This window comes from Berkeleyomyces rouxiae (assembly GCF_048999995.1).
Source record: "Berkeleyomyces rouxiae strain 22BRR77 chromosome Unknown BrBRR77_ptg000008l, whole genome shotgun sequence".
Taxonomy (NCBI): Eukaryota; Fungi; Ascomycota; class Sordariomycetes; order Microascales; family Ceratocystidaceae; genus Berkeleyomyces; species Berkeleyomyces rouxiae.
The window spans coordinates 163,514-186,560 of NW_027396498.1; the positions used below are offsets into that span (position 1 = coordinate 163,514).

A 23,047-nucleotide genomic window follows, 5' to 3' on the forward strand; every position below is an offset into this window, starting at 1 on the left:
GTCTCTTGGTGTTGCATGGGCGGCTTTTAACGGCACTTGGTCATTGTCATCTTCCTGTCTGTTCTTATTTCTTTCGTCGCGTCTTGTCTTATTGGGCTCTGTGTGCAGTCATAGGATTAATCTAGTTACACGTGCTCTTCTGGAAAGAGTTGTTGTTGTTGTTGTTTCGCCTTATAGATTCCCAACCCTAGACCTTTGTCCCATAATCTCAATCTCATCATACACTTCTAAGCCACCTGCAGCGTCTCGCTCTGAATAACCTGCTCGATCCACGGGAAGATGTACTTGTTGGCCTCCGGGTAGCCCATGTGGACGCGGCCGGGGATGAGCCGGGCTTCCTTGGGCGAGCCATACTCGAACAGCATTGTGGCGTCCTCGATGGGCACGAGGCCGTCCATGGTGCCCTGGGGCCGCGAGACGTACGTTAGAATCCGCGCTTACAATATACTCAAAGGCAGATACTCACATTGACAAGCAACAGACGCGTCGACTCCTGGTGGAGGATGCCGTGCTCGAGAAGCGAGTACTTTTTCTGGACGTTTGCCTTGTACTCGTCGACATCCTTGAAGCCATGCTTGCGCACCATGGCCGGAGCCAGCCTAAGCAGCCAGTTAGTCAGCCACACAGCACATCAAATGCACGTCAGCATGTGCGTTCCGCCACTTACGGGAAGGGGAATTCGTGACCGTCGGCGCGCTCCGCCCACTCCGGGTCGTAAAAGTAGTGGCACCCGGCGCCGTGGGCCACTGAGCCCAGCAGGCGGTCGCGGTGCGTGTGGGCGATGCGGATGGCGTAGTATCCGCCGGCGCTGCCGCCCCAGACCACCAGCCGGCTCATGTCGAAGCGGCCGTCCTTTTCCATCCACATGAGCAGACTGGTCCACAGGCGGTCGGGGCTGGTCGGGTCCTGGACGTCGGCCGGGCACTCGCCCGTGCCCGGCGTCTCGGCCACAATCACGGCCCAGCCACGCTCCAGCATCTTGTTGCTGCGGCCCGTGTTGTCGGGCCGGTACAGGTCGAGGCCCATCATCAGGATGACGGTGGGCACGGGCTGCGTGTCCGCGGCGGCCGGCGTGCGCACGTACACGGGGATCTCCTTGCGGTCGTTGGCGGCCGCCAGCACATGCGGCACCCTGACGTCCTCAAACGGCCGGTCCCACAGCGCGTTGGCCTTGAGGTACACGGCCTTTTGCTTCTGGAACACGGCAAACTTGTGCTCGCAGCTGGGCTCCGGGAAGCTCGTCAGGTGCGGCATGCGCGCGATGCGCAGCATGGCGCACGCGCGCAGGTACAGGTTGCTGGCAGCCTCGGGGTCCGTGGCGCGCAGGGCGTCGGCTTCGCGCTCGAGGCGCTCTGCGCCGGGGAGAAAGGCGCGCGTGTACTCGGGCGAGTAGCCGTCGTTGATGTTGTTCTGCGGGCTTTTTGGTTAGACTGGCACGTGTTGGCGCTGGCTTGGTGGCTGAGGGGGGAGGGGGGGGGGACTTGCATCAATCAAGTACTGGAAGACCGGCTCAAAGTCTTCGTATTTGCCTTCGTGGAAGGGGTAAACCGCTTTAAGGCACTGCAGGAGAAGGTTGTGTCAGGTTAGCAAAGCTATGGAAAGCCATCACATGGAATAGAAGGAGCGCAAGCAATTGGCCGACTTACCACTTCCTTCCACTTGGTCTCCCAGAGAGCCTTCATGCCCTCATGGTGAGGCATGGTGGCCTCGAAGGCTTCTTTGCCCATCAACCAGTTCTTCATTGTGGCAATGGATTTGGAGTATAGTCAACTTGTAAAGACGAGAGAAGTGTTGTTTGGTAGAGTCAAGCAGAGGAAACTTGTGATATTGAAGAGAGAGGAAATCCAGAGTCGAGACAAGCCGGAGGGACGAGACCATCTTTATAGACGGGAGCAAGACTGCTGGCCACAACGACGCAGACCGGCTTTGGACAGACTCGGCCTGAGTACACGAAGAAGCCTTGGGCCGCCTTTACACAGACAGCACCCCCCCCCCCCCCCAGTGCCCTCAAACCCGCACCCATGGCCGCATGTAGCCGCGAGAACGATCTAGACCACGGCGCCACATTGTACCCTCCGCCCGAGGACCGAGGCAGCGAGCACACGAGACTCGGAAATCCGATGGCTCAATGGGATCTGCATTGCAACAATCATCTATCGAGCACAGCCTCCAGCTGGACCATCATCATCATCACGGCTTATCTATCATGCAACTCACACCAGCAATAGCGCCGCCCAGCTCCGCCCACCCGCGGCCGCCCCCCTCGCTTTACGTGATTGATAGACCCTCTGCGTATGGGGGAGAGGAGATCTGGCGCTGGCCCCACGACATACAACTACAACGGGCCAAGGCGAATGCCAGCACAGCGCAAGCGGCCAGCGACGTCCCCTCACGACACCACGCGGATGATGCGCTGCTTAGCAAAGGCAGGTTGCTGCAGCCGAGAGCCGCCCTGCACGAGCATGACTCGATGTCTCTGTCGGCGGACGGGATTGGCCCTTGGCTGAACCAGGCGGCCTGGCTTGGACAGAACGCTGCAGCGCACGAGTCAGGTCACAGGCGTCAGCTGGCGTCCGGGCGTGTGATTGGGTCGGTAAGCCGGGCAGGAGGGGCGATGGAGAAGACACTTACTGTGACTGCAACGAGGCAATGCGCAAACGCGCAAAAGTCGAGTGGAGGTCGTCGAACATGGTCTGGGTGCTGGGCGTTGTGCTTTCTTTTGGGCGGCGGCCTGCGTGAGCGTCCAGGCTCGCGGCGGAGTGAAGTTGAAAGTGGATATCAAGCGGCGTGGAGAACAGTGGGAGAGGAAGCAAGCAGCAGAGGCAGAACATACACAAACACAGGTTTACAGCTTCCAGGAGCTGGACAGGCAGTCCCAGAAGCAAAGTCAGGCCGCGTCTGCCGTGGCCTCTTGCTCTTATATACACCCAACAAGTCACCGGCGGGAAGATGCCCCCGCGCCTCATGCAATTGGCCGTGGCTCGTTTGTTTGACCTTGGCCGCGCCCTGGTCCAATATATTTGCTGATGGCAGCCGTGCGCACCATTTGTCTTGTGTTGCTCCTGTGGGCTGCAGTCTTTGTGCTGTGGGCGCTCCCCTCCCCGGAGACGTGAAACACCCACTTGCGTTTCAAGGGATGCATGGCTGTCGTTATCTACAAGAACATGGACGCCACCGACGGCACATGCTGGTGGCTTATCGAGCTGGACTTGGTGAGACATGTTGGCCCGTGCCTGGTTCAAGGGATCGATCTCTGTGGCTTCAGCTGGCCATATATGTACAAGCAACGAGAGGCTTGTGTCTGTCTTATCGACGTGCATTGACGCCCGTTCAGGGCAGCGGGAAAGACAGATGGAGAATTCAAAGGCTAGTTATTGGTTGTAGTTACTGGGTTTATGTCTAGATAGTTACTTGCATAGGGAACCGTCGTCTTATATGTGCCAAGCTGTGATTTCAGCTGCGGAACTGTGTCTCTGCAGGCAGTGTCCGGTGGGAGAGGGGGGGGCCAACCCTGCCAGGACTGCCAAAACTATATCTGCGCCGGGTGAATGTGCTCAGGAGGACGCCAAAACTATATCTGCGTAGGGTGAATGTGCTGGGGTGTTTTGTTTTCAGGACTCGCTTCTTCGCTTAGTGGTAGCCCAGGGTATATACGGCAAAGTCCGGCGCTGAATACCGGGGCCCGCCTGTGCTGAGGACTGCTCGTGTTATAGCGTCACCAGCAGCAGAGCACAGGCCGAGTCCACTGCGCCCTTGTCTGCGGAGCTCTGGTGTGCCCGAACATCCGCCGCGTCCTACTGCGACTTGGTCTTGTCCTCGTAGTAATGGGCCATCTCCAGACCGGCTCTGCGGAAGCCACACTTGATGTAGAAGCCCTCGTTGGCCTCGCTGCAGTCCAGAATGCTCTTGTAGCAGCCAACCTTGGCAGCAATAAAGTCAAGAGCCTGGATAATGCGGAGGCCCAGCTTCTTGCCCTGCTGGTCCTTGGCAACCGCGATGTCTTCAATGTGGCCAACAAGGCCGAGATTGTGGATGCTGGCGACAGGAGAGAAGGAGTTAGCAGAGGCTCCAATTGAGAGATAGGCAGGCGTGGCCAGGCCCTCGCCCGGGTTCCGGTCGGAGGACGGAGACATGCTCCGGCCCGGTGCCAACGGCCAGAGGCCAACGGCAAGCAGCCAGAGGGCCCCGGTCATGCCCTCCTCGCGTCAACTTACAACTTGCGCTCAACAATCAGCGCGCCGGTGCCGACAATCTTGCCAGTGGCCGTGTCCTCGATCGCCAGCACATAGTAGCCATCCTGCTTGGTCATCCACTCGAAGCGCTCGTGAAAGGCCGCCTCGGTAATGTCGCCGACCGTGGTCAGCACGCGGAGGCAGTCCAGGAAGCCGGTCGCGTAGTCGGACGGCCGCAGCGCACGCGCAATGTAGCCCTCGGGCAGCTGGGCGGCCACCTCGGGGGAGATCAGATCGCGGGAGAAGAGCTCGGCGGAAGACATGGTGGCGGGCGGGTCCGGGGCGGCGGGGTAGGAGATGGGAAGAGGCAAGAGGGACAATGAAAAGAGAGTGGGCGAGCGGATAGCACGAAACAAAAGCGAGAGCAGGATGCAGAGAGGAGACCAGGCCAAAGTTATAAAAGACACGAAGCCCGACGGAGAGAAAACAAAGTACGTACCACTTCGTTCAAGCCACCACTGTCCAAACCCTAGCGGGGCCCAGGGTTGGAGAGCGATGCAAGGGAAGGAAGGAACCGGCCGTGGGAGCTGGCGACCCACCCGGCAAACGGCGTCGGCTTTGGCCGTGGGCGGCGCGGGAGAGGGAAGGAACTCCAGAAGGCCCTGGGCCCAGAGGGAAAGAACCTCCGCCTAAACCCAGGGACAACTGCGAGGGCAGAAACCCCCAACGCGGCTTTTCTTTCGGGGAATCACGAGATGAAAATTTCTTCCTCGTTTTCATCTCGCATCCATAGCCTCAAAATCCACGGCTCGACCCTCGCTTTCGCCTTCGACCGCGCCACATCCCTCGACGCAATTCATCAGCAACCCTTTCAGTCAGCTCCCCTCCCGCTTTTGCTAGTCCCAATCCGCACTCGCGAAGCACGCTGGCCTGCCACAAAGAATGTCTTTGTCCCGGTGTCTCAAGGGTTACGGACCCTAATCCCAACGCCATTGTCACATGTCAGCCCAACACCTCCGCCGCTCACCCACCACGGAGCGAGCGTCCCCAGCCTCGCCCGCGCTGACCCTGTCTTGTCGACGTGCATGTCTCGTCTCGCCCAGAACCACAAGGTCGTCCAAGTCTGGCGTCACTGGCACGCCCACACTCGCACTCATAGGACCTGCACGCTTGGTCCAATAAACCTGTCCGTCTCAAATTGCACATGCATCTATGCATGCATACACGCAATGCACGTCTGTCCTGCTTGCATGGCTGGGCCGGGTGGACCTCTCCTCTAGCACTAGCAAGTCCTTGGCCTTGGGCATACTTACTTGTACAATCTGACCATCTTGGTTGCCTTAACCGCCTCGGCTTGAGGCTTTCCTCATGTCGCCTTGCATCTAGTTATCCCTTGACTAGATTGCGGCTTTCTTTGCTTTCCTCCCATCTTCTTTCCCCGTCAACATCCATTTTCTGCGTTCCTGGCTTTGCCTCACCGACTTCTCGATTTTTCGCCAACTAACGAAACGATAACTTACCCTTGCTGCGGCTCCACTGTCAACCTCGTGGCTTTTTTTTTGTTTTTTGTTTTTTCCTTTCTTCTTTTTCCTCCTTCTCGCCAGAAACCCCTCGGCCTTTTGTACACAAACACCGGCCTACTACACCCTCCACCCCGACTGCAGGCCGCCTGACTTGCTACCTCAATCTCAGCATGTCTTCGGCCGTGGAAAAACGCTCCGATGCCTCGTCTTTGGGTGCCGTTCCCCACGGCCCCACCCTCCTCCCCGGCCCGTTGGCCTTTGCCGTGTCTGCCATGACCCAGACCACCGGCAGTTTGATACGTGCCAGCTCAAAAGTCACCACCTGGGGCATCGATGTAGCCCGCACTACCACCATCTCTAGCCTGGGTGTCGGCATGTCTGTCATCGAAACCGCCATGTACTTTGCCGGTCGGGATGTCCAGCAAATAGCAGGCCTTCCATTGTCCATGGGCCATGTCGAGCCTGTCGTCGAGGCGAGTCTGGATGCCCTGTACAGAGGAATGACTTGTTTGGTGTTTGTCGTCGCCGCAAGCTTTAGACTGTCTTCTACCGTGGTCGAGAATACCTCGCATAGTAGCCTTGTTTTCTTGACCGTGCTCAACCAGTTCTTCGGCTCAACAGACTCTTCCCGGGCCATGGCTGGCATCATTGCTCTCATCCGCCGGGAATTTCAAAACCCCGCGACTGGGATTCAGGGAGAGACTGTTGGTGTCAAGGACCTGTTGATATCCATGGCTGCTTTTGCATACCTCCAAAATGCCTGCCAACGCCTCACCGAAGAAGAGGATCACAAGAACGGAGTCGACGAGATTATCTGGGACGTTGTTGTCCTCGACGACGGTGTGCGGATTGACGTCCACGATGTTCACGACATCAGCTTGTACGGAACCCACCGCGGCAAATACGACCATAGCTCGAGACAATCGCGAGGCATGAACCCAAGCCTCGTCAATGTGCCATCCTCGCTGATCACCACCATGGACCATATTCCCATGGCCACCCAGAGTCACGTCGAAGATGCTGAAACTGCCCTACACAACCAGATTGCAGCCCAACTACCGGCAAATGCCAAGGTGCTTGTGTCTACAAATACCGTCACCACAAAGACCATCACGGTTGACGTCCCCATGAATACAGGCTCCAATCTGCACCTGACACCCCCTCCCGGTGCCGTCATTGTACACCAGCAGTCTATGCCCGGCCCTGGATCTCATATGCACCGTGTCGTGTACCGCATTCAACGAAATGAAACCAACAGCGCAACCACAGAAAATGTCAACAACGCTGCACTAGATGCAGAAACGACAGTGACTGATTTTGGAAGCATGGAGAACGAGTTCGAACCTATAATTCTGCCACAAACACCACCATCGCCGGTCCCCGTCTCTCCGCCCTTGGTGAGACCTATAATGGAAGTCCTTAGTCGCCCGTCAAGCGCTGTCGATACTGCATCCACTGTTACAGTCTCACCACCGCGAGCTATTGCTAGCCCCGTTGATTCCAGTCCTGGCTCGACTCCAATCAAGTTAGATACAGAAGAATCTTCATTTGCCTCGACCAAATCCCAACTTTCTGCGTCTTCTCCTATTAGTATTACCAGGTCTATCGAATCTTGCACTTCTCACCATCAACCAGAGCCCCCACAGACCCCACAACTAAAGCCCAAACACTCATCCAAGCCCTCCATCAAATCCTTTCCTCAAAAGTCGTTTCTCCGGCCTTCTCGCCGCTCTGAAGATTCTCTTAGAGAGCGTAGCAAGCAGCAAATCAGACGCACAAGCCCAGAGCCGTTCACACGGCCAACTACGAGCAGCAGCAACAAGCAAAAACCCCCCTCAACGTGGAAGTTCCCCGAAAAGCGTCACAGCTTTAGGAATGCTCTAAAAATTGGCGCCGGCTCGGGTCTTTCCTCTCTTTGGAGCCGGGATTCTCATCATCATCACGGCAAAACAAGCAACAAGAGCCTGAAGCAGTCAAAAATACCGGTTCTGAACAAGGATGCGCCTTTGGGTTCTTCTGCTCCGCATGAAAATGACGATGAACAACCTCAAAAACAAGTTTTGGGCAACAAGGAAAACGAGGAAAACGCGAGATCGGCTCCGGAAACTGCTACTGCAAATGTTGCTTCATCCTCCAGTCCCCCGGCGTCTCCCGAGCGTGGGAGTAACGCATGGCAGTCGTCATCTCTGCCGGATGGTCCTGCCCCGCCTGCTCCTAGAGACAACAGTGCGACACTGACTGTGCGCCCCCGACAAAATATCACCAGGATTTCACCACACAACAGAACCTATTCCACAATGCGTTCCCTGTCTCCCTCGCCCTCGCCGTCACGCTCACCGCTGGCTCTCAGGGCCCATCAAAAGTCCATATCTCTTGGTAGTCGCCATGGTCCATCAATGGCAGGCAACGTCAGTCCTATGCACAGACATCCGCAACTTTTCAACTCGAGTGTATACAGCCTAGATGCTACGAATGACTCGGAATCTTCGCTAGTATTTTCTTCGTTGTCCCCATATAATCAGCGCAGTGCATACAACACAGAGGCTCTCATATCTTTGCGTCGAACTGGCATGATTGATACCACATTCCCCCGGTTTCATATTCTCCGCAACATCACCCGGTACATCCTGTTCTCTTCAGCCTCGTATGGTTCTCACTTTCTTCGTTATCTTGGGCTCTCGACCGAAGAGAGGCCGCGTTTCGAGCCGGCGGCCCACAAGACACATCGTGACGTCCGTGCTTTTGCCCAACATACAAATATCCCGCCCGAGAGTGTCATTCTCGCGTCTTTTGTAGACGCTGAGGGAGGCTCAAACTCGGAGGGAAATGTTGGTACTGGCTCTGGCGTACCCTTGGTGCATTACATTGCGTTGGATCATGAGTCGAAAGCCGTTGTTCTGGCTTGTAGAGGCACGCTTGGATTTGAAGATGTTCTTACTGATCTAACGTGCGAGTACGACGAGATGCAGTGGCGCGGCCAGAAATTCCAGGTGCACAAGGGCATTCATGCTTCAGCACGCCGCCTGCTGTATGGTGAAGATGGTAAGGTCTTGGCGACTCTCAAGGCAACTCTAGATGAATTCCCCGAGTATGGCCTTGTTCTCACTGGCCATTCCCTGGGAGGATCAGTGACAGCTTTACTGGGAGTAATGTTGGCGGAGCCCAACCCGGACCCCCACAGCCTGGGCTTTGTAACGGCATCGATCACTAAACGAGGCGATGCACATGCTCATTTGAGGCCCCCAGCCGGACGGCCCATTCATGTGTATGCCTACGGAGCGCCGAGCACAATGTGTCGCAGGATGCAGAAAGCAACTCGAGGGCTGATCACGTCGGTAGTGCAGGGCAACGACATTGTTCCGTATCTGTCTTTGGGTGTGCTCCATGATTTCCAAGCGCTCTCAGCAGCCTTCAAGAGCGAGGGGAGCTCTGCCCGTGCAGCGCTCAGCAAATACGTGACCGACCAATTGCAGAATGAATTCCTGCAGCGATGGTATGGATCTCCAGCCACAAGTATCAGTGAGACGCAGGGGGCCTTGGTGACCAGCGGCGACCGTTCGCAGTGGGCCATTTCTCTCCTAAAGACGCTTCGGGCGTCGATGCAGAGCGACAAGCTCTTGCCGCCAGGCGAGGTGTTTGTCGTAGACTGCACGAGCGTGATGAGGAGGAATTTCATGGGTCAACAGACGGTCCAGGGGTTTCTGGGGCTGCCGGCCAAACGCATCGTCCTGCGCTATGTGCGCGATGTCCCGGCGCGATTCAAGGAAATGCGCTTCCGGCCGAGCATGCTGATGGACCACAGCCCGAGTCGCTATGAAGAAAGCTTGAACCGCCTCCGGGTTGGGGTCGAGCAGGTTTGGATGTAAGAGAAGGGTAGACCTTGATGATGACGACTCTCGTCTTGTGTTTGAGAAAAACGACTTGTGATGCCAGCACTATTTTAGCCACTCTATTCGATATACAAATGACCATTTTCCCCTCACTTGTTTAAAAGTCCTGAATGCCCGTCTCTCCACGCCGCCTTCGATCCGCGTCTGTTGCGCGGCCGTCATCGTCTCCATCAGACACAAACCCAGGCTCCTCGTCATCAAACCACGCATCCTCGGCGTCTTGCCGTGCCAAATCGTCCAGTGCCTCGTCGGCGTCCACCTGTGCATAGTCAAAGTCGGTGTCGTGGCCGTGGACGAAGCGCGTGCGGAGAAAGTCGTGCCAGAGGTGCAGTGCGCGGTCTTTGGGCAGAACGGAGGCGGAGGTGGAGGCGGAGATAGACTGCAGATCAATGTCGTTGTCCAGAGCCCATTGCTCTGCAGACCAGGCACGCTCGCTGGACGTGGGAATCAGGCTACCCCCCTCCGCGTCCTCGTCCTTGTCTGCGTTTGCGTCTGCTTCGCGCAGCGACGCCAGCTTTGCTTCAGAGCGCACAAGATGGCCCTCGAGAGCGCGCGCATAGCCCCGTTCTTTTCCGTAGGCCTCGCGCTCGGCGGCAGAAAGGTGTCTGCGCACGAGGATGTCGTAGAGAAGAGGGTCTGGCAGGCATCGGGGGGTGGGGGGGAGAACAGTCAGTTCAGTCTCTAGCGGGGGGGAGGGTTCCTCATGGAAGAATCGCTTAAACGCAGGGGAGAGACACACGACTGAACTCGTGCTCGGCGCTGGCCAAGTACTCGGCGTGCCGGACGAGGTACTCGCGCCGTCGGTTGTGCACTTGGATCTGGCGCGCTTGTGAGGCTGAGCGCAGCCGGGGGTGCGGCCGCGGCGGACTAGGCGCAGGCGGAGATGGCGCGGGTGGGCGTGGGGGCCCTCGTGTCCGTGTGGGCAGGGCGGTAGACATTGGATTTGTCGCGGTCGGGTTGTGTGGGTGGAGGCGGAAGGGGAGGTGGAAGATTGAAAAGTACGGGAATTGTTGGATTGGTGTGACGTCAAGTGGGATTGTGAGTTAGGGTTTGGAGCCGGAGTAGGGTTTACACATGTCAGTCTGCAGTCTCAAGTCTCAGTCCTGTAGGCCCTTTGCTCCCAGGCACACTGGACTCTAAGAGAATCTCTTTGGCTATCTTCCCAGGCACAGACTATGCCCGCTCCCCCCTTCCCGTTATCTATTGGCTAAACATGTGTGGATTCATGCACATAAATCGCCGCTTGCTGAATGCCCGAAGGAAGCTTGAAGGAGCTCGAGGCCGAGGATGACAGCTCTCTCGTGGGAAGGAGAGAACAGGGCAGTTGCCTGGTGCGGCGTGGGCAGCCGTTAGCTTGGACTGAACAACGGCAAGAGCGATGGCGAGCAAGGCAACTGTGTCCTCGAGTTGTGGAGGTGTCGAGTCCTCGAGTCTTTAGGGTTAGTTGACATCATCATCATCTAGTTGTTTTTCAAAATTCTTTTTTTTTTTCGCACTCACTTCACAAAGAGCATGTTTTCTTTTCTCTTTCTTTCTTTGTTTTCCTTTGTAGTCTTCCTAAAATAAAAAGCGGGAAGCAAACAATGGCCAAGGCCCACCCGCCCGCCTCGAATCCCAAGTTTATGCACTGATTAACTGGCTATCAAGACAATTAGAGTAGAGGGTCTGCGTGGGAACTGATTCTTGCCTCGCTGGGACTGTAGCGAGTTACATGGACAATACATAGTTGCAGCATATTCCTGCAGCTCGCATCCATCTATATCCCCATCCATTTATGTACGTGCAAGACAAGGCAAGGCCAAGCTGAAGCAAATCTGGCGACTGAGAAGCCGCCGTGCGGCTGCATTGCATTATCCAGACGAATATAGCACCAGGACAGAGAGTCTCGGTCCCGGCCTTACTCGCGTATACTTGTGCCCTGGGCCCCCTCTCGCATCGCTTGGTTCTTGTTTCCGCCCATTGTTCTTTTTTTTTTTTTTTTTTTTTTTCTTCTTGTTTCCCCGGACCCAGTACACGACCGGGCCGCTGCCTTTTCCACGCCACTGCTCTTTTTTTTTTTTTTGTTTCTCTTGCAGACATGGCCCGCCGTTTCCTCACGCGCTTTCGCAGCTGGACCTCGGCCACCTCGAGCAAGAGCACTGGCGACGGCGACGCCGGCGACGCTACCGCCGCCGAGCCCAGCCTCGATCCACCACAGCCCGGCGCCGGCGCCGACGCCGGCGCGCCAGTGGCCAGCAGCCAGGCCAGCCAGCAGAGCTCCGCGTCGGCCCGGTCCCGGCGCAACAGCCTGCGGCCGAACTGGGCCAGCCACCACCGGCCGCACGCCAGAGTGCAGGACCCGGCGCCGGCGCCCGCTGCCGGCCCGCTGCCGGCGCCTCGGCCAAAGTCCCAGCCGGCCGGAGACGGATGGGTCGTGGCGGCGGAGAGCGTATTCGGCGGCAGCGGCGGCAGCGGCGGCGGCGGCGGCGCGCAAACGACGGCGGAGGCCGTACCTGGTAATTAGCGCCCGGGGAGAGACGGAGACGGAGTTGGGACACAGCCCTATATCTTGAGTGTCTGCTTGTTCCCATGGACGCTGCTGCTGCTGACTCAGGAATGCATGACTAATCTAGGGCGACTCGTGAATGCCGGCCGGGCAGCCGAGACCGAGACCGAGTAAGTGCGGCGGGTGGCTGGAACTCGGTGTTCTCTGTTGGCAGTCTTTTTCTTTTTTTCTTTTTTCTTTTTTTCGTCCACGCGCTTCTCCCACGTCGACCCCCCCCCCAGTTTCTCTTCCTTCAGGTACCATCAAGTCAAGCCAGTCCCAAGAGTCCAGGCTCTCTGGCTTCTGCCCCAGGCAAGTCTGCCACGGTTTCTCTCTCTCTCTCTCCCTCAGCCAAATAATGCACCTCGCCCCCTCCTCGGCGTCCATGTCGCTGCTGGCCTCGCGGCTTCTCTGCTGCGACGTTTTGGGCCACTCAAACACACCAAGGTCGATTTATTTTTCCTTTTTTTTTCTCCCTGCCTGAACGTTGAGTTGTTGCGTGTGCTCTTTTCTTTTTTTTTTTTTTTTTTTGCTGCCCCAAATTTGCCGCCCCCCCTTCCCTTCCCTCCTAATTCATGCCTGACCCGCTAATAAAAATAATACCCTGGATAGACCCAGACCCCCCTACGACACGCCGCCTCCGCCTTCTCCGCCCACAGACTCTCACCCGCCGACGCAGCCCAACTGCAATCACGGCCCCACGCCGCCGTCACCGTCACCGCCGCCGCCGCCACAGCTACCGCCGCCCGACTCCGCCGCTTCTGCTCGTGCTGCCACCCCCGCCACCGCCACCGCCACCGCCATCGCTGCCTCACCACTGCCACCCGTCGGCTCCCCCGCGCCCGTCTCTGCTGCGTTGGAGACACCCGCTGTTGCATCTCTACCCCCGCCCCCGCTTGCGGCTCCGGCTCCGGCTCCGGCCCAGTCCACGACACCGCCCCAACAACCCGCATCTGCCTCCCCGCCCCCGCCGGCTCATCCTGCCCCGCCCGCCAGTCCCACCCGCCACGCGCCGCCCGCCTCGCCAAAGCCGCCCCGAACTGCTGCGGCACGCCAGAGCATCTTCCAGGGCCAGAGCTATCTGGCTTCCTCCAGCTCTGCACAACACGCCGCCGCCGCACAGGGCCGCTCGGAAGCTGACAACCACAGCCCCAATCTCAAGGCCGACCCTAAGCCCGCCTCCGCACCCGGCCCCCCGTGCCCTGCCGCCATGCCGCCTGCTCCTGACCCCGGTGTCCACAAGGTCTGGGTCAAAAAGACCGACTCCTCTGCCACCCAGGTCGTTGTCCACGAGGACGATCTCGTCGACAGCGTCCGCGATGTCATCCTGCGCAAGTTTGCCAACTCGCTCGGCCGCCACTTCGACTCGGCCGACATCATGCTCCGGCTGCACGAGCGCGCCCCCAACCAGGTGCGCACGCTCGGCCCCGAAGAGCTGCTGTGGGACGTCATCCAGGACGCCTACCCCAACGGGCAGCACGTCAACGAGGCGCTCGTCATCTCCGACGTCTCGCGGCGGCTGCCCAAAATGTCGCCGCGCTACGTCGAGCGGCCCAACGAAGACTCGGACGGCTACTTCCCCTCGGCCCACGGCGGGCCCATTGTGTCGCCGCGCAGTCTGTCCGTGCATGCCGCGTCGCCCAGCGGCTCGTCTTCGCGCCGCTGGAACAAGCAGCGCGACGAGCAGCGGATGCGGCGCCACATGCAGGCCGCCTCGCCCCCTGCGAATAAGATGGCCCCGGGGCCCGAGGCCGTCCCGCCCATGACGCCGTCGGGGCTGCCTCCAGGGCCACAGCTGACCGGCATTGCCGCCGCCGCCGCTGCCGCCGCCGCCACGGCCACGCCGAGCGTCTCTCGCTCGCGATCTTCCTTTTCCAAGTCGGCGGCCACCCCGCCGATTCCCATTTCTTCCAAGGTCGCCGGTGCCGCCATCCCCGCCTTGTCCTCGTCATCACCTGCGGCATCCTCCGTCTCTCTCTCCATCTCCGCCCCGGCCTCGGCGCCCATCCCCGGTGCCTGTGCCTCATTATCAACCCCAACCATCATTACCACCACAGCCCCTAATACTTCGGCCGGCACGTCGGCGCCCTCCAACCTGCCCGATTCCCCCGCAGCTGGCTCCTCTGGCGTGTCTTCTTCGGCTTCGGCTGGCCTGGCTTCCGGCGGCAAGGAGGCGCTGACGTTAAAAAAGTCCATCCTGAAGACGGGCCTCGAGAAGAAGACCGAGGCACTAGCTAATGACAGCACTGCGTCAGATGCCAGCAAACCAAACGATCGTGAGTGATGCAAAAGATTACAATACGATGCTTGAATGTCTATTAACCTGTGACTTGGAACTAGGCTCGGCCGACAGCAAAGCCATTGCCTCAAACTCGGCCTCTGGCGGCGCTGCTTCTTCGTCTTCTTCTCCCGCGGTCGTGGCCAAGCCGGGCCCAGTTCCCGGCCCGGCGGCACGCAAGCCAGGCCCCCGCCGCGACCGAGCAGACGCGCCCACACAGCAGTTCATCCCGCCCATCCGCGTGCTCATCGTCGAGGACAACCCCATCAACATGCGGCTGATCCACACGCTCATTGGCCGGCTCAAAGTGAGGCGCGAAAAGGCCACCAACGGCGCCGAGGCCGTCAAGAAGTGGCGCGAGGGCGGCTATCACCTGATTCTCATGGACCTTCAGCTGCCAATCATGAGCGGCCTCGAGGCCACGCAGGAGATCCGCCGGCTCGAGCGCGTCAACAAAATCACCAAGCACGGCATTGACTTTGGCGGCGGCGACCACAGCCACGACGAAGAGCCCCGCAAGCCCGGCGACATCCTCGAGAACCCCGAGATGCACAAGGGCCAGGTCATTATTGTCGCTCTGACGGCCAGCTCGCTGCCCAGCGACAGGCGGCGCGCGCTGGCCGCCGGGTGCAACGACTTTCTCACAAAGGTACGTCTCGCCAGACTTCCGGTATCCGCATGTTTCTGCTGCCCATGCTAACCTCCGTCTCCCCCGGGCCAGCCCGTCAACATGCCCTACCTCCAGCAAAAGATCACCGAGTGGGGCTGCATGCAGGCGCTCATCGACTTTGACAACTGGGCCAAGTGGAAGGAAATGGCCATTGTCGAGGAGGAGCGCGAGCGCGTCAATTCGGAAAAGGCCGCGTCGGCGCCGAAGCAGCGCAAGAAGAAGAAGGAGCTTGCGGCCGCGGCGGACTAAGCCGGGGATGGCTCCGGAGGAGCGGGGAGTCCGGAGGAAGAGAGAGTCCGGGGTCGGAGTAAAGCCTGGCCCTGCCCTCTTCCCCCGTCTCGCCTAAATCTTTTACGTACTTATGAACCTCGCTTATGTTGATTTGTCTCCGACTACACTGTCTCTATCAAATAGTTACCTGCCCGTCAAAGACTCTAGGTTACACCGCTTATGTAATCACCCGACAGCCCCCACTCCATCCACTTTCACGTGACCCGCTGACTAACACGCCCAACTCCATCCTTCTCGTGCCTTGCAAGTTTTTCATCTTCATTTCTATATCAACCCACCGGCCCAGCCCTCTTCTCTTCCTCTTTCTCTTCCTTTCTTTTTCCCTTTAGCTTTGCTCTAAAGCTCCGCTGTTCCCCAACAGCGCTGTTGTAGAGGCGCGAATCAACCACGCCATCGAGGCTGTAAACGCAAGCCCTCTCTCTGCCTTCTCCTTCCCCTCCCCTCTCTCTACTCCCGGCCGCCGGCGTTCGACATGTCCGTCAGGCTCTGTGCTCCCGGCCTGAAATCTACGGTCCGGGCTGGCCCGACTCTCCCCGTCAGCGCCGCAGCCAGAGGCTTCTCCACGACGTCCACCTGCGCCGGCCGCATCGACCCGGAGCTGCGGAAACGCGGCCTGCGGACCCTGGGCCGCCAGGACATGAAGCAGTTCCTGGACCGGCTGGACACGCGGTGGCGCGAGCGCCAGAACAAGGGCGGCGACTCGGCGACCGGCTTCTACCTCGGACCCCATGCCGACCAGCCGTTTCCGCTCAATCCGCAGTTCCGCAGCCAGCCGGTGCTGAGCGAGCCGGCGCGCGAGTGGATCTGGCGCCGCGTCGTGGAGAATGGCGAGGCGTTGAAGATTGTCTCGGCAGACATGGGCGTGGATATCAGAAGAGTGGCTGCTATTGTGCGGTTGAAGGAGGTTGAGAAACGGTGGCTGCAGAATGTAAGTTGTCCAACCACCAACAAGCCTTTGTCCTTCCCCAGCTTCAATGATGAGATGCAAAAAAATTCGATTAGTCTTTAAGACGTAACACATGGTTACAAAAGTCATTGCAGTTTCCTGAACGAAGCACCCCCCTCCCCCTCTGGATTGGCGACTGTTGCATGCAGCAGTTTTCGTTTTCTTTGATTCGCCATGCTAACACGACCCCTCCAAACCTCCAGGGCAAGAAACTCGCCACGCCCTACCGCGAAGCCATCATGTCCATGCTCCCGCAGACGCGCTACCTGATCCCGCGGGCCGGCGAGCCGCAAACCGAGCCGCACGAGCCGCACGAGCCCATCAACGAGATCCACACGCACGGCCACACGCTGCAGCAGCTCTTCTGGCCCGTCGCCGAGTCGCGCGCCTTTACGCGCTCCGACGCCGCGCGCGCCTTCAGCCCCATCATGCTGACGCCCGAGCGCCGCTCGCCGCACGCCGAGCTGATTGACGCCGAAAAGGCCATCGCGCGCCGCAAGCTCTCGCGCGCCGACGCCATGGCGTCCTGGCGCCACGAGACGGCCGCCAACGAGGCTGCGGACCACAAGCGCCTCGAGGCGCAGCTGGCGGCCGAGCGCGCCCGCGTGACTAGCGTGCATACGGACCGCTTCGAGTTCCGCTTCCAGGACTTTAACGCGGAGAATGTCGGCAAGCTAGGCCGCAAGCGCGATGCCGTTGGCCACAAGTACGGTGTGCCCAACTACGACCGCAAGAGAGGCACCGTCAAGATCCCGACCAGCGTGCCTTGAAAGAGAATGCAGCGCCTGGGCAGATGGTTTGGATCAAGGCCGTCGGGAGATGAGATGGGATGGACGGTGTGTTTTTTGCCGTGCTGAGATGACCCTAGTGTCTCGTTGTATTATTGTACCACCAACTACTTGTTTATTATTACGCATAACTAACTATTTGATGATTTACTACAAACGTCAAGTCGCAGCGTGACGGATGCAAGCAGCGAGGCAGTATTGCAGGAGGATTAACATTGTATCTTGTAGAACATATCATAATCTGCATTCTGTAGAGAGAGGTTCCTGGGGACGAAGGCGGCCGGCGAGACCACGAAGACAAGACCTGATCGTGAGAGGAGCTGGCATCAAGTCTTCAGTAAGATGGAGCATCAGTCGGCACGGCGTGGCTAGCCCTTGACTCCGTGTCCCGCAAATCTCGCGCGCCTCTCGCGGTTAATGGCCTTGTAGACGAGCACTGCAATGGCGTCGACAGTCCACAGGGCCAAGCCCACCATATCCATGTAGACCGACCAACGCAGGCGGACATAGTCCGGGCCGGGCCTGCGTGGCTCGGGGCCGAGATAGCTCTGGGCGAAGCGGGCCGTCAGCACCAGCCACAGAATCACAAGCACCGAGTCCCAGGCTACTTCGAGAGTGCTGCGGGGGACGTGGGGGATGAGATAGACCAGGGCGGTGAGACAGGACAGGCCGGCAACAACCTCGGCGAAAATCTGGGGAGGGGGATGGCCGTGTCAGCCGGTGAAGCAGGGGGGCGAGTTTCTGTCGGCCGGAGCCTACATAACGCACCTATTCAATGCCCGGAAGCGCCTTTTTGGCCGCCATTGCCGCGCTGATGTCGACAGCATATACGCCGGCCACGACAACAGCCGACGCAAACAGCATCAGGCGCAGAACCACAAACGACGTCGAGCCACAGCGCGTGATGGCCAGGCGGCAGATGCCCTGTCGCAACATGATTGGATGCAGCGATGGCGGCGAGCGACCGCGGCCGGGGGGGCAGGACTGCGTCTAGCCACAACGAGACCACAAGGGAACAAGGGCGGGTCGGAGGCCGTGGTGACACAGGCTGCAACCAGGCGAGGCGAGGCTAGAGCACAGCTGTCTGATGGCGGAGACACGTGGGCGGTGGAGTGACTAGGGCCCGGCGGCGAGTAAGCGGCGATAGAAGCTACAGACAAAGACGTAAGACGAGACTAGGACAGATGCGTCAGTGGGTGAGTGGCCGTGGAGATGGAGATGGACGCGGACACGCACATGGATAAGACAATGGACAATGGCAAAAAGATTGGAGTAGCAAGCAGCCAGTCATGCGTGGGTGGGAGCAGAAGAAGCCGAGGCCGGCGGATCCCAGCGACGGCAGCACTGGAGCTGCCCGCAGAAGCCCAAAACACACACGCACACACATACAGGCTCCGTGGCCCCAGGGCAGCTGCGTCATGGCGTCCTGCCTCGCGCCCAGCTTCGGTGTCCGGTGGGCGTCTGTTGTGGTCAGCTGTATGCGGCCCGGGACGCACGCTGATTGGCAGCGGCGGCTCGGTGAGCACGGTGTGTCTTGGGCTGCATGAGCGCAGGCTTCTTTTTTTCGTGGCCTTGGCCTTGGGCTCCGGCTCGTGCTGCTGCGCCTGTGGCGTGCCTCTCTAGCCTGGCCAACTCTGAGCAGACGACGAGTTCCATGCGCCATCACGGGGACTCAACCACTGTATGCCTTTTTGTAGCCCTACACACCCAGCTCTGTGTCCGCCCGAGAGACCTGCAATATCTCACAAACTAAGCCATGGCTCACGGAAAAAAAGTCTCAGATGAGGCCGGTCCCAAAGCAAGATTTTTCTTCCACACTGTCAACAGCCCACATGCAACCAACCTCGCCCCGTTCTGATTGAGGCCCTCTTGATGGGCGACGAGGGCGAGCGCTGGTGCATGAGGCCTGCCCGTGCTCTGGCTCGGCAGAACTGCCTGTGGACGCCGGGGGAGAGACTTGAGGCGCGCGAGTTGACTGCTGGGACTTGAGCCGGGAAAAGGGCACGATATCCTCCCCGGCGGCGAGATCACGACCCGCGTGTTACACAGCCAGTGGCACCTGGGCGATGTGCTCTCTAGGGTTAGGGTCACCCGCCGCAGACAAGAGGCAATAAACATCGTCCACGGACAGCGAGACGGCCCGGAACTGCGCTGTCGTTTCCTGGACGTCTGGCCGTCTGGAATGACAGATTCCTGGCGCAAAATATAAATATGGCGGGAGGAGAGGGGGCGGGCTGGGCGCAGGAGGCAGAGAGCGGCGCCGGCTGACGAGAAGAGATGGAGAGACCTGATGGGCAGGCAGGTGGCGGCAGCTGTCTACGGCTGCAAGGTCTTACCTGTGGGCGCTCTTTCGAAGCTTTGAGTGCCCCACCTTCGCTCTTCCCCTCCTCAACTGGGCAATTAGCAGTTCTGGAGTCAGTGTCAGCCAGTAGCCAGTGCGGGGCACTGTGTCCCCGGCCCAAAAAGTACTCGATGGCCGCGGCAAGCACAGACGCAGCTGCTTGTACCCAGTGCGCCGTGGACCCAGTGCGTCCCCTCCCCCACTAGTTGGTTAGTTTTGGCGGCTCCTCTTTCTGTTTGGCGCCTTGCCGGAAAAAGGCCAGGCCCCACTTTTGAGTCAATTGAGCACATCGTCATCTGTGGATAAAAAATAAAATAAAAAATAATTGTTTTCTTGTTCTACGTCACAATGTCAAACCAGAGAGAAGAGAGCCGAAACCCTGAGCGGATCGCAGCTTGAGAAAAAAAAAATAATACATGCGCACACAGAAGTACATACATGTGTACATATGTACCTAAAGATGACATGCTATAGTTGTTGGTTTGGCTTGTTTTTTTCTTTTTTTTCTGCGTTTGCTCACCTCCAAGCCAAGCTGCCAACAACAGCAACTGCCAGAAAATCTTCACTCTTGCACCTTCCGCCGGTAACACACACTCAAATTCTGAAAAACTATAAGAAGCCGTGGGCCCCCTCTTTCTCTCACCGAATAATTTCTCTGCTTCTGTTTCCTGCTGCTTCTCTTCTTTTCTTGGTCGTTCATCTTATCCACGGTTTCTGGCAAACTAGTCTGTCCCCTGCCATGCAATTACTTGTTGTCTGATCTTCGGCGTCACTGGTTTTTTTTTCTTTTTTCCTTCTTCTTTTCTCGTCTGTATACCAGCCAACTGCCCAAGGCCCACGCCTGTGCCTCGCCTTTCCGCTTCCCGCTGCATGCCGCCATCGCCTCGTGTCGCCCGTCGTCTGTGACGATTGCCTCGCTGCAAGGCCGACCAGCCAATCCATCGACCCACCAAACCTCCTCCCACCCGTCCGGACCATGTCCTGCGACCCGGCTTACTGGGATGATCTGGGCTCCGAAGAGCTCTCTTCAACCAGCCGATCTCGTGATGTTTACGCCCGCGGCACTGGCCCCAGGCCCGCGGCGCCCTTTGGCCAGTCCTTTGCTCCGCATTCGTACATGACCCAGCACTGCCAGAATACTCAGCCAGCTGCTCGTATTGACCGCCGGCACTCGCATGCCATTGGCTCTTACCAGCCCGCCCGCCACGGCCATGACCACACTGCCAGTGAAAAAGACGAACGAGACCCCAAAACTATGCGTCGACCCAAGGCACAGCGACGCCGCCGGTCGGAATACGACGAGGATGCCCATTTCTCCCAAGAGTCGCAGTCTGACGATTCTGCCGAGGACGACGAAGACTACGACTGCGACTCAAATAGCGATTCGGCGTCTGCGTACGGCGGTCGGCGACATACCACCGGTGGCCGTCATGGACGGTCATCACGGTCGCAAGAATTGACAGCAGGTAAGACGACGCAAAGTTTGACCATGTCTGTGATTTTTTTTTTTTTTTTTCTTTTTCTTTTTCTCCTTCAACACACCCCTGTTCTGTTTTTCATGTTTGCTTTTTCTTCTTTTTTTTCCCCATCATTTCACTTGCCCTCTGTCCAAAATAATCTCCTCAATGTCCCATGTCGTCATAATTCCGTTTCTTCCCCCTCACCACTGACAAGGAACGGACCCTTTCTTGCAACTTCGACCAAACTTAAACACAAGGGAAAAATATGCCCCAAGCAGGGTCTATGGCTGTAAACCCCGCGCTTTAGTGTGCCGCCAAGTGCTAAAGTTGGTGGGGAAATCCCAGGCCAAAAAAGAAAAATGACAAAAAAAGGACACCATACATCCTGAAACCACACCACCGCCAAAATCTAGGCGAGAGACAGTCTAGAAGGAAAGAAGACTGGAAAATCACCGTCTCTGTGCATACGACATGCCACATGACCTGCCAGTCGCCATCCTCTTGCCCCGACCCTGACCCCGACCCCGACTCCCCCGTCCGCCCCCGGCTCCGAACTCCTTTACCCCAGCCATTGTGACGTACCAGGACTCCATCTCCAAATTGCATCGCCCACTACATATTGCGAATTGCCCCGTTCCCATTCTCGGCCGCTCTTCTTCTACACTCATCTTGCTAACAGCCACGTCCTAGACGACCTCAACGCAACATACGATCCACACCGCTCGAACCCCATTGCCATTGCGCCTCCTCCCCGCAGGGAATCCTATCTAGAAGAACAAGCCCTCTCTGCGCGCGGTGACCGTCTTGGGTGAGTCTATTTCTACAGCTACAACTAGTTACACCAAATCGGGACGCAACCCAGACTGCGCGCTAACACTGCTCCTCGGATTCCTTTTGCCTTAGTGGCTATTTCCCACTGCATGAAGACCCAAGCCTTCGCATCCAACGCTCCCACCCTTTTCACTCTGCCAGTGCCAAGGCGCGCAAACAGTCCATTACGCTTGCCCAGTCCGCTGCAGCCCAGCACTCGGCAGCACTTGCATCTCGCCGGCCGTCTGTGTCTTCTCGACTCGACCCAGGGAGCTCTCTTTCTGCCTCCATATCACACACGAGGCCCGATTCCTACGCCTCCACGCCTAGCCAGCGCCACGACTACCTGTCTTCATCCACACGACACGCCGACCCTGTAGCCGGCTCAAGCCACTCAAGTACCAACCCGGCCATTCCGTGGAGAACGATTCACGGCTTCAATACATCGAAAGCCAGTCGAAAGCCCGGAATATCAAGCATGGCGAGTGTTAGCGGTCTCGATAAGCTTACTGGCCGTATGGCTACATCCAGCCATCGCAACTATGACGAAGTTGATCCTCTTGACCACGCATCGGAGCCGCGGCCTCGGACCCAGCCCCCAATGGCCAACCACAGACCCCCTCCACCACTGTCTCCGTCCCGTGAATCCCCAGAGCAACATTACGAAGAGGCCTTTTCCTCCCCACCCATTCCCGTGTCAATGGGAAAATACTACCCTTCAGTGTACGAAAAAAGCCAGCAAAGTCGCAGACAGTATGCTGAGAGTAGGGGTATGAACCCTGACGAGGTATCGTACTACTCGTCAGACGAACATGATGATGACCAGTCACTGCCGCCTGGCGACCCCATGAACCCATCATCTGAAAGGCAGTACCGCCATAGCCGATCAGCCTCGAAGAGCCAGAGCCAGCAGAGCTATGACAGGCACGCACACCACCAAAGAACTGGCTCATCGGTGGCGTACCAGGACCGGGGCTACCACACTCCGTCGCGGTCCATGGGGCCCGAATCGCCCAGACTGAACCCTCTCGGCAGTCCGGGCCCAGTGACTCCGATGGATCTTGAAGCCCATGCACTTGCAGCTGGAGGTCCCAACTCTTACTTTGACCGCAGTCTCGGCGGAGTGGTGAACCCAAAGTTGCCTCGCGATCCCAGAACAAGAGGCTAAAATGATGTTTTTTTTAAGCTCTTGCATTGGCTTTGTTGATGATTTATAAAGGCATTGTATTGTGTATAATTTCTGCCACCATTTCTGTTGTTGCCCGTGGGTAACACTTGAACTCGTACATTTGATCCATGAGCCATGTCAATGAAACGATTTTTTTACTTTTTTTTTTTTTACCCAGCCAACCTG

The 23,047-nt window shown here is 58.2% G+C and overlaps 9 protein-coding genes across 9 annotated transcripts; 4 read left to right on the plus strand and 5 right to left on the minus strand.

Annotated features, from left to right (window-relative positions):
- Positions 1–227: 227 nt before the first annotated feature.
- On the minus strand, positions 228–1,742 carry BROUX77_006174 (uncharacterized protein; the record flags this gene model as incomplete). Its single annotated transcript, XM_073751129.1, has 5 exons — positions 228–404; positions 467–599; positions 668–1,410; positions 1,486–1,560; positions 1,647–1,742. The coding sequence occupies 5 exons, from the start codon at positions 1,740–1,742 to the stop codon at positions 228–230; spliced, it is 1,224 nt and encodes a 407-aa protein (XP_073603243.1).
- A 647-nt stretch (positions 1,743–2,389) lies between these two features.
- BROUX77_006175 (uncharacterized protein) lies at positions 2,390–2,690 on the minus strand (the record flags this gene model as incomplete). The annotated part of the gene is made up of 2 exons (XM_073751130.1): positions 2,390–2,534; positions 2,632–2,690. The coding sequence occupies 2 exons, from the start codon at positions 2,688–2,690 to the stop codon at positions 2,390–2,392; spliced, it is 204 nt and encodes a 67-aa protein (XP_073603244.1).
- A 1,104-nt stretch (positions 2,691–3,794) lies between these two features.
- On the minus strand, positions 3,795–4,495 carry BROUX77_006176 (uncharacterized protein; the record flags this gene model as incomplete). Its single annotated transcript, XM_073751132.1, has 2 exons — positions 3,795–4,035; positions 4,215–4,495. 2 exons carry the CDS (start codon positions 4,493–4,495, stop codon positions 3,795–3,797), a joined length of 522 nt encoding a protein of 173 aa, XP_073603245.1.
- A 1,370-nt stretch (positions 4,496–5,865) lies between these two features.
- On the plus strand, positions 5,866–9,561 carry BROUX77_006177 (uncharacterized protein; the record flags this gene model as incomplete). The annotated part of the gene is made up of 1 exon (XM_073751133.1): positions 5,866–9,561. One exon carries the CDS (start codon positions 5,866–5,868, stop codon positions 9,559–9,561), a length of 3,696 nt encoding a protein of 1,231 aa, XP_073603246.1.
- Positions 9,562–9,682: 121 nt separating this feature from the next.
- BROUX77_006178 (uncharacterized protein) lies at positions 9,683–10,523 on the minus strand (the record flags this gene model as incomplete). The annotated part of the gene is made up of 2 exons (XM_073751134.1): positions 9,683–10,221; positions 10,325–10,523. The coding sequence occupies 2 exons, from the start codon at positions 10,521–10,523 to the stop codon at positions 9,683–9,685; spliced, it is 738 nt and encodes a 245-aa protein (XP_073603247.1).
- A 1,139-nt stretch (positions 10,524–11,662) lies between these two features.
- On the plus strand, positions 11,663–15,306 carry BROUX77_006179 (uncharacterized protein; the record flags this gene model as incomplete). Its single annotated transcript, XM_073751135.1, has 5 exons — positions 11,663–12,080; positions 12,198–12,240; positions 12,722–14,385; positions 14,450–15,036; positions 15,109–15,306. 5 exons carry the CDS (start codon positions 11,663–11,665, stop codon positions 15,304–15,306), a joined length of 2,910 nt encoding a protein of 969 aa, XP_073603248.1.
- Positions 15,307–15,820: 514 nt separating this feature from the next.
- On the plus strand, positions 15,821–17,064 carry BROUX77_006180 (uncharacterized protein; the record flags this gene model as incomplete). Its single annotated transcript, XM_073751136.1, has 2 exons — positions 15,821–16,276; positions 16,498–17,064. 2 exons carry the CDS (start codon positions 15,821–15,823, stop codon positions 17,062–17,064), a joined length of 1,023 nt encoding a protein of 340 aa, XP_073603249.1.
- Positions 17,065–17,450: 386 nt separating this feature from the next.
- BROUX77_006181 (uncharacterized protein) lies at positions 17,451–18,018 on the minus strand (the record flags this gene model as incomplete). Its single annotated transcript, XM_073751137.1, has 2 exons — positions 17,451–17,774; positions 17,929–18,018. 2 exons carry the CDS (start codon positions 18,016–18,018, stop codon positions 17,451–17,453), a joined length of 414 nt encoding a protein of 137 aa, XP_073603250.1.
- Positions 18,019–20,399: 2,381 nt separating this feature from the next.
- BROUX77_006182 (uncharacterized protein) lies at positions 20,400–22,861 on the plus strand (the record flags this gene model as incomplete). Its single annotated transcript, XM_073751138.1, has 3 exons — positions 20,400–20,889; positions 21,574–21,691; positions 21,787–22,861. The coding sequence occupies 3 exons, from the start codon at positions 20,400–20,402 to the stop codon at positions 22,859–22,861; spliced, it is 1,683 nt and encodes a 560-aa protein (XP_073603251.1).
- Positions 22,862–23,047: the final 186 nt, after the last annotated feature.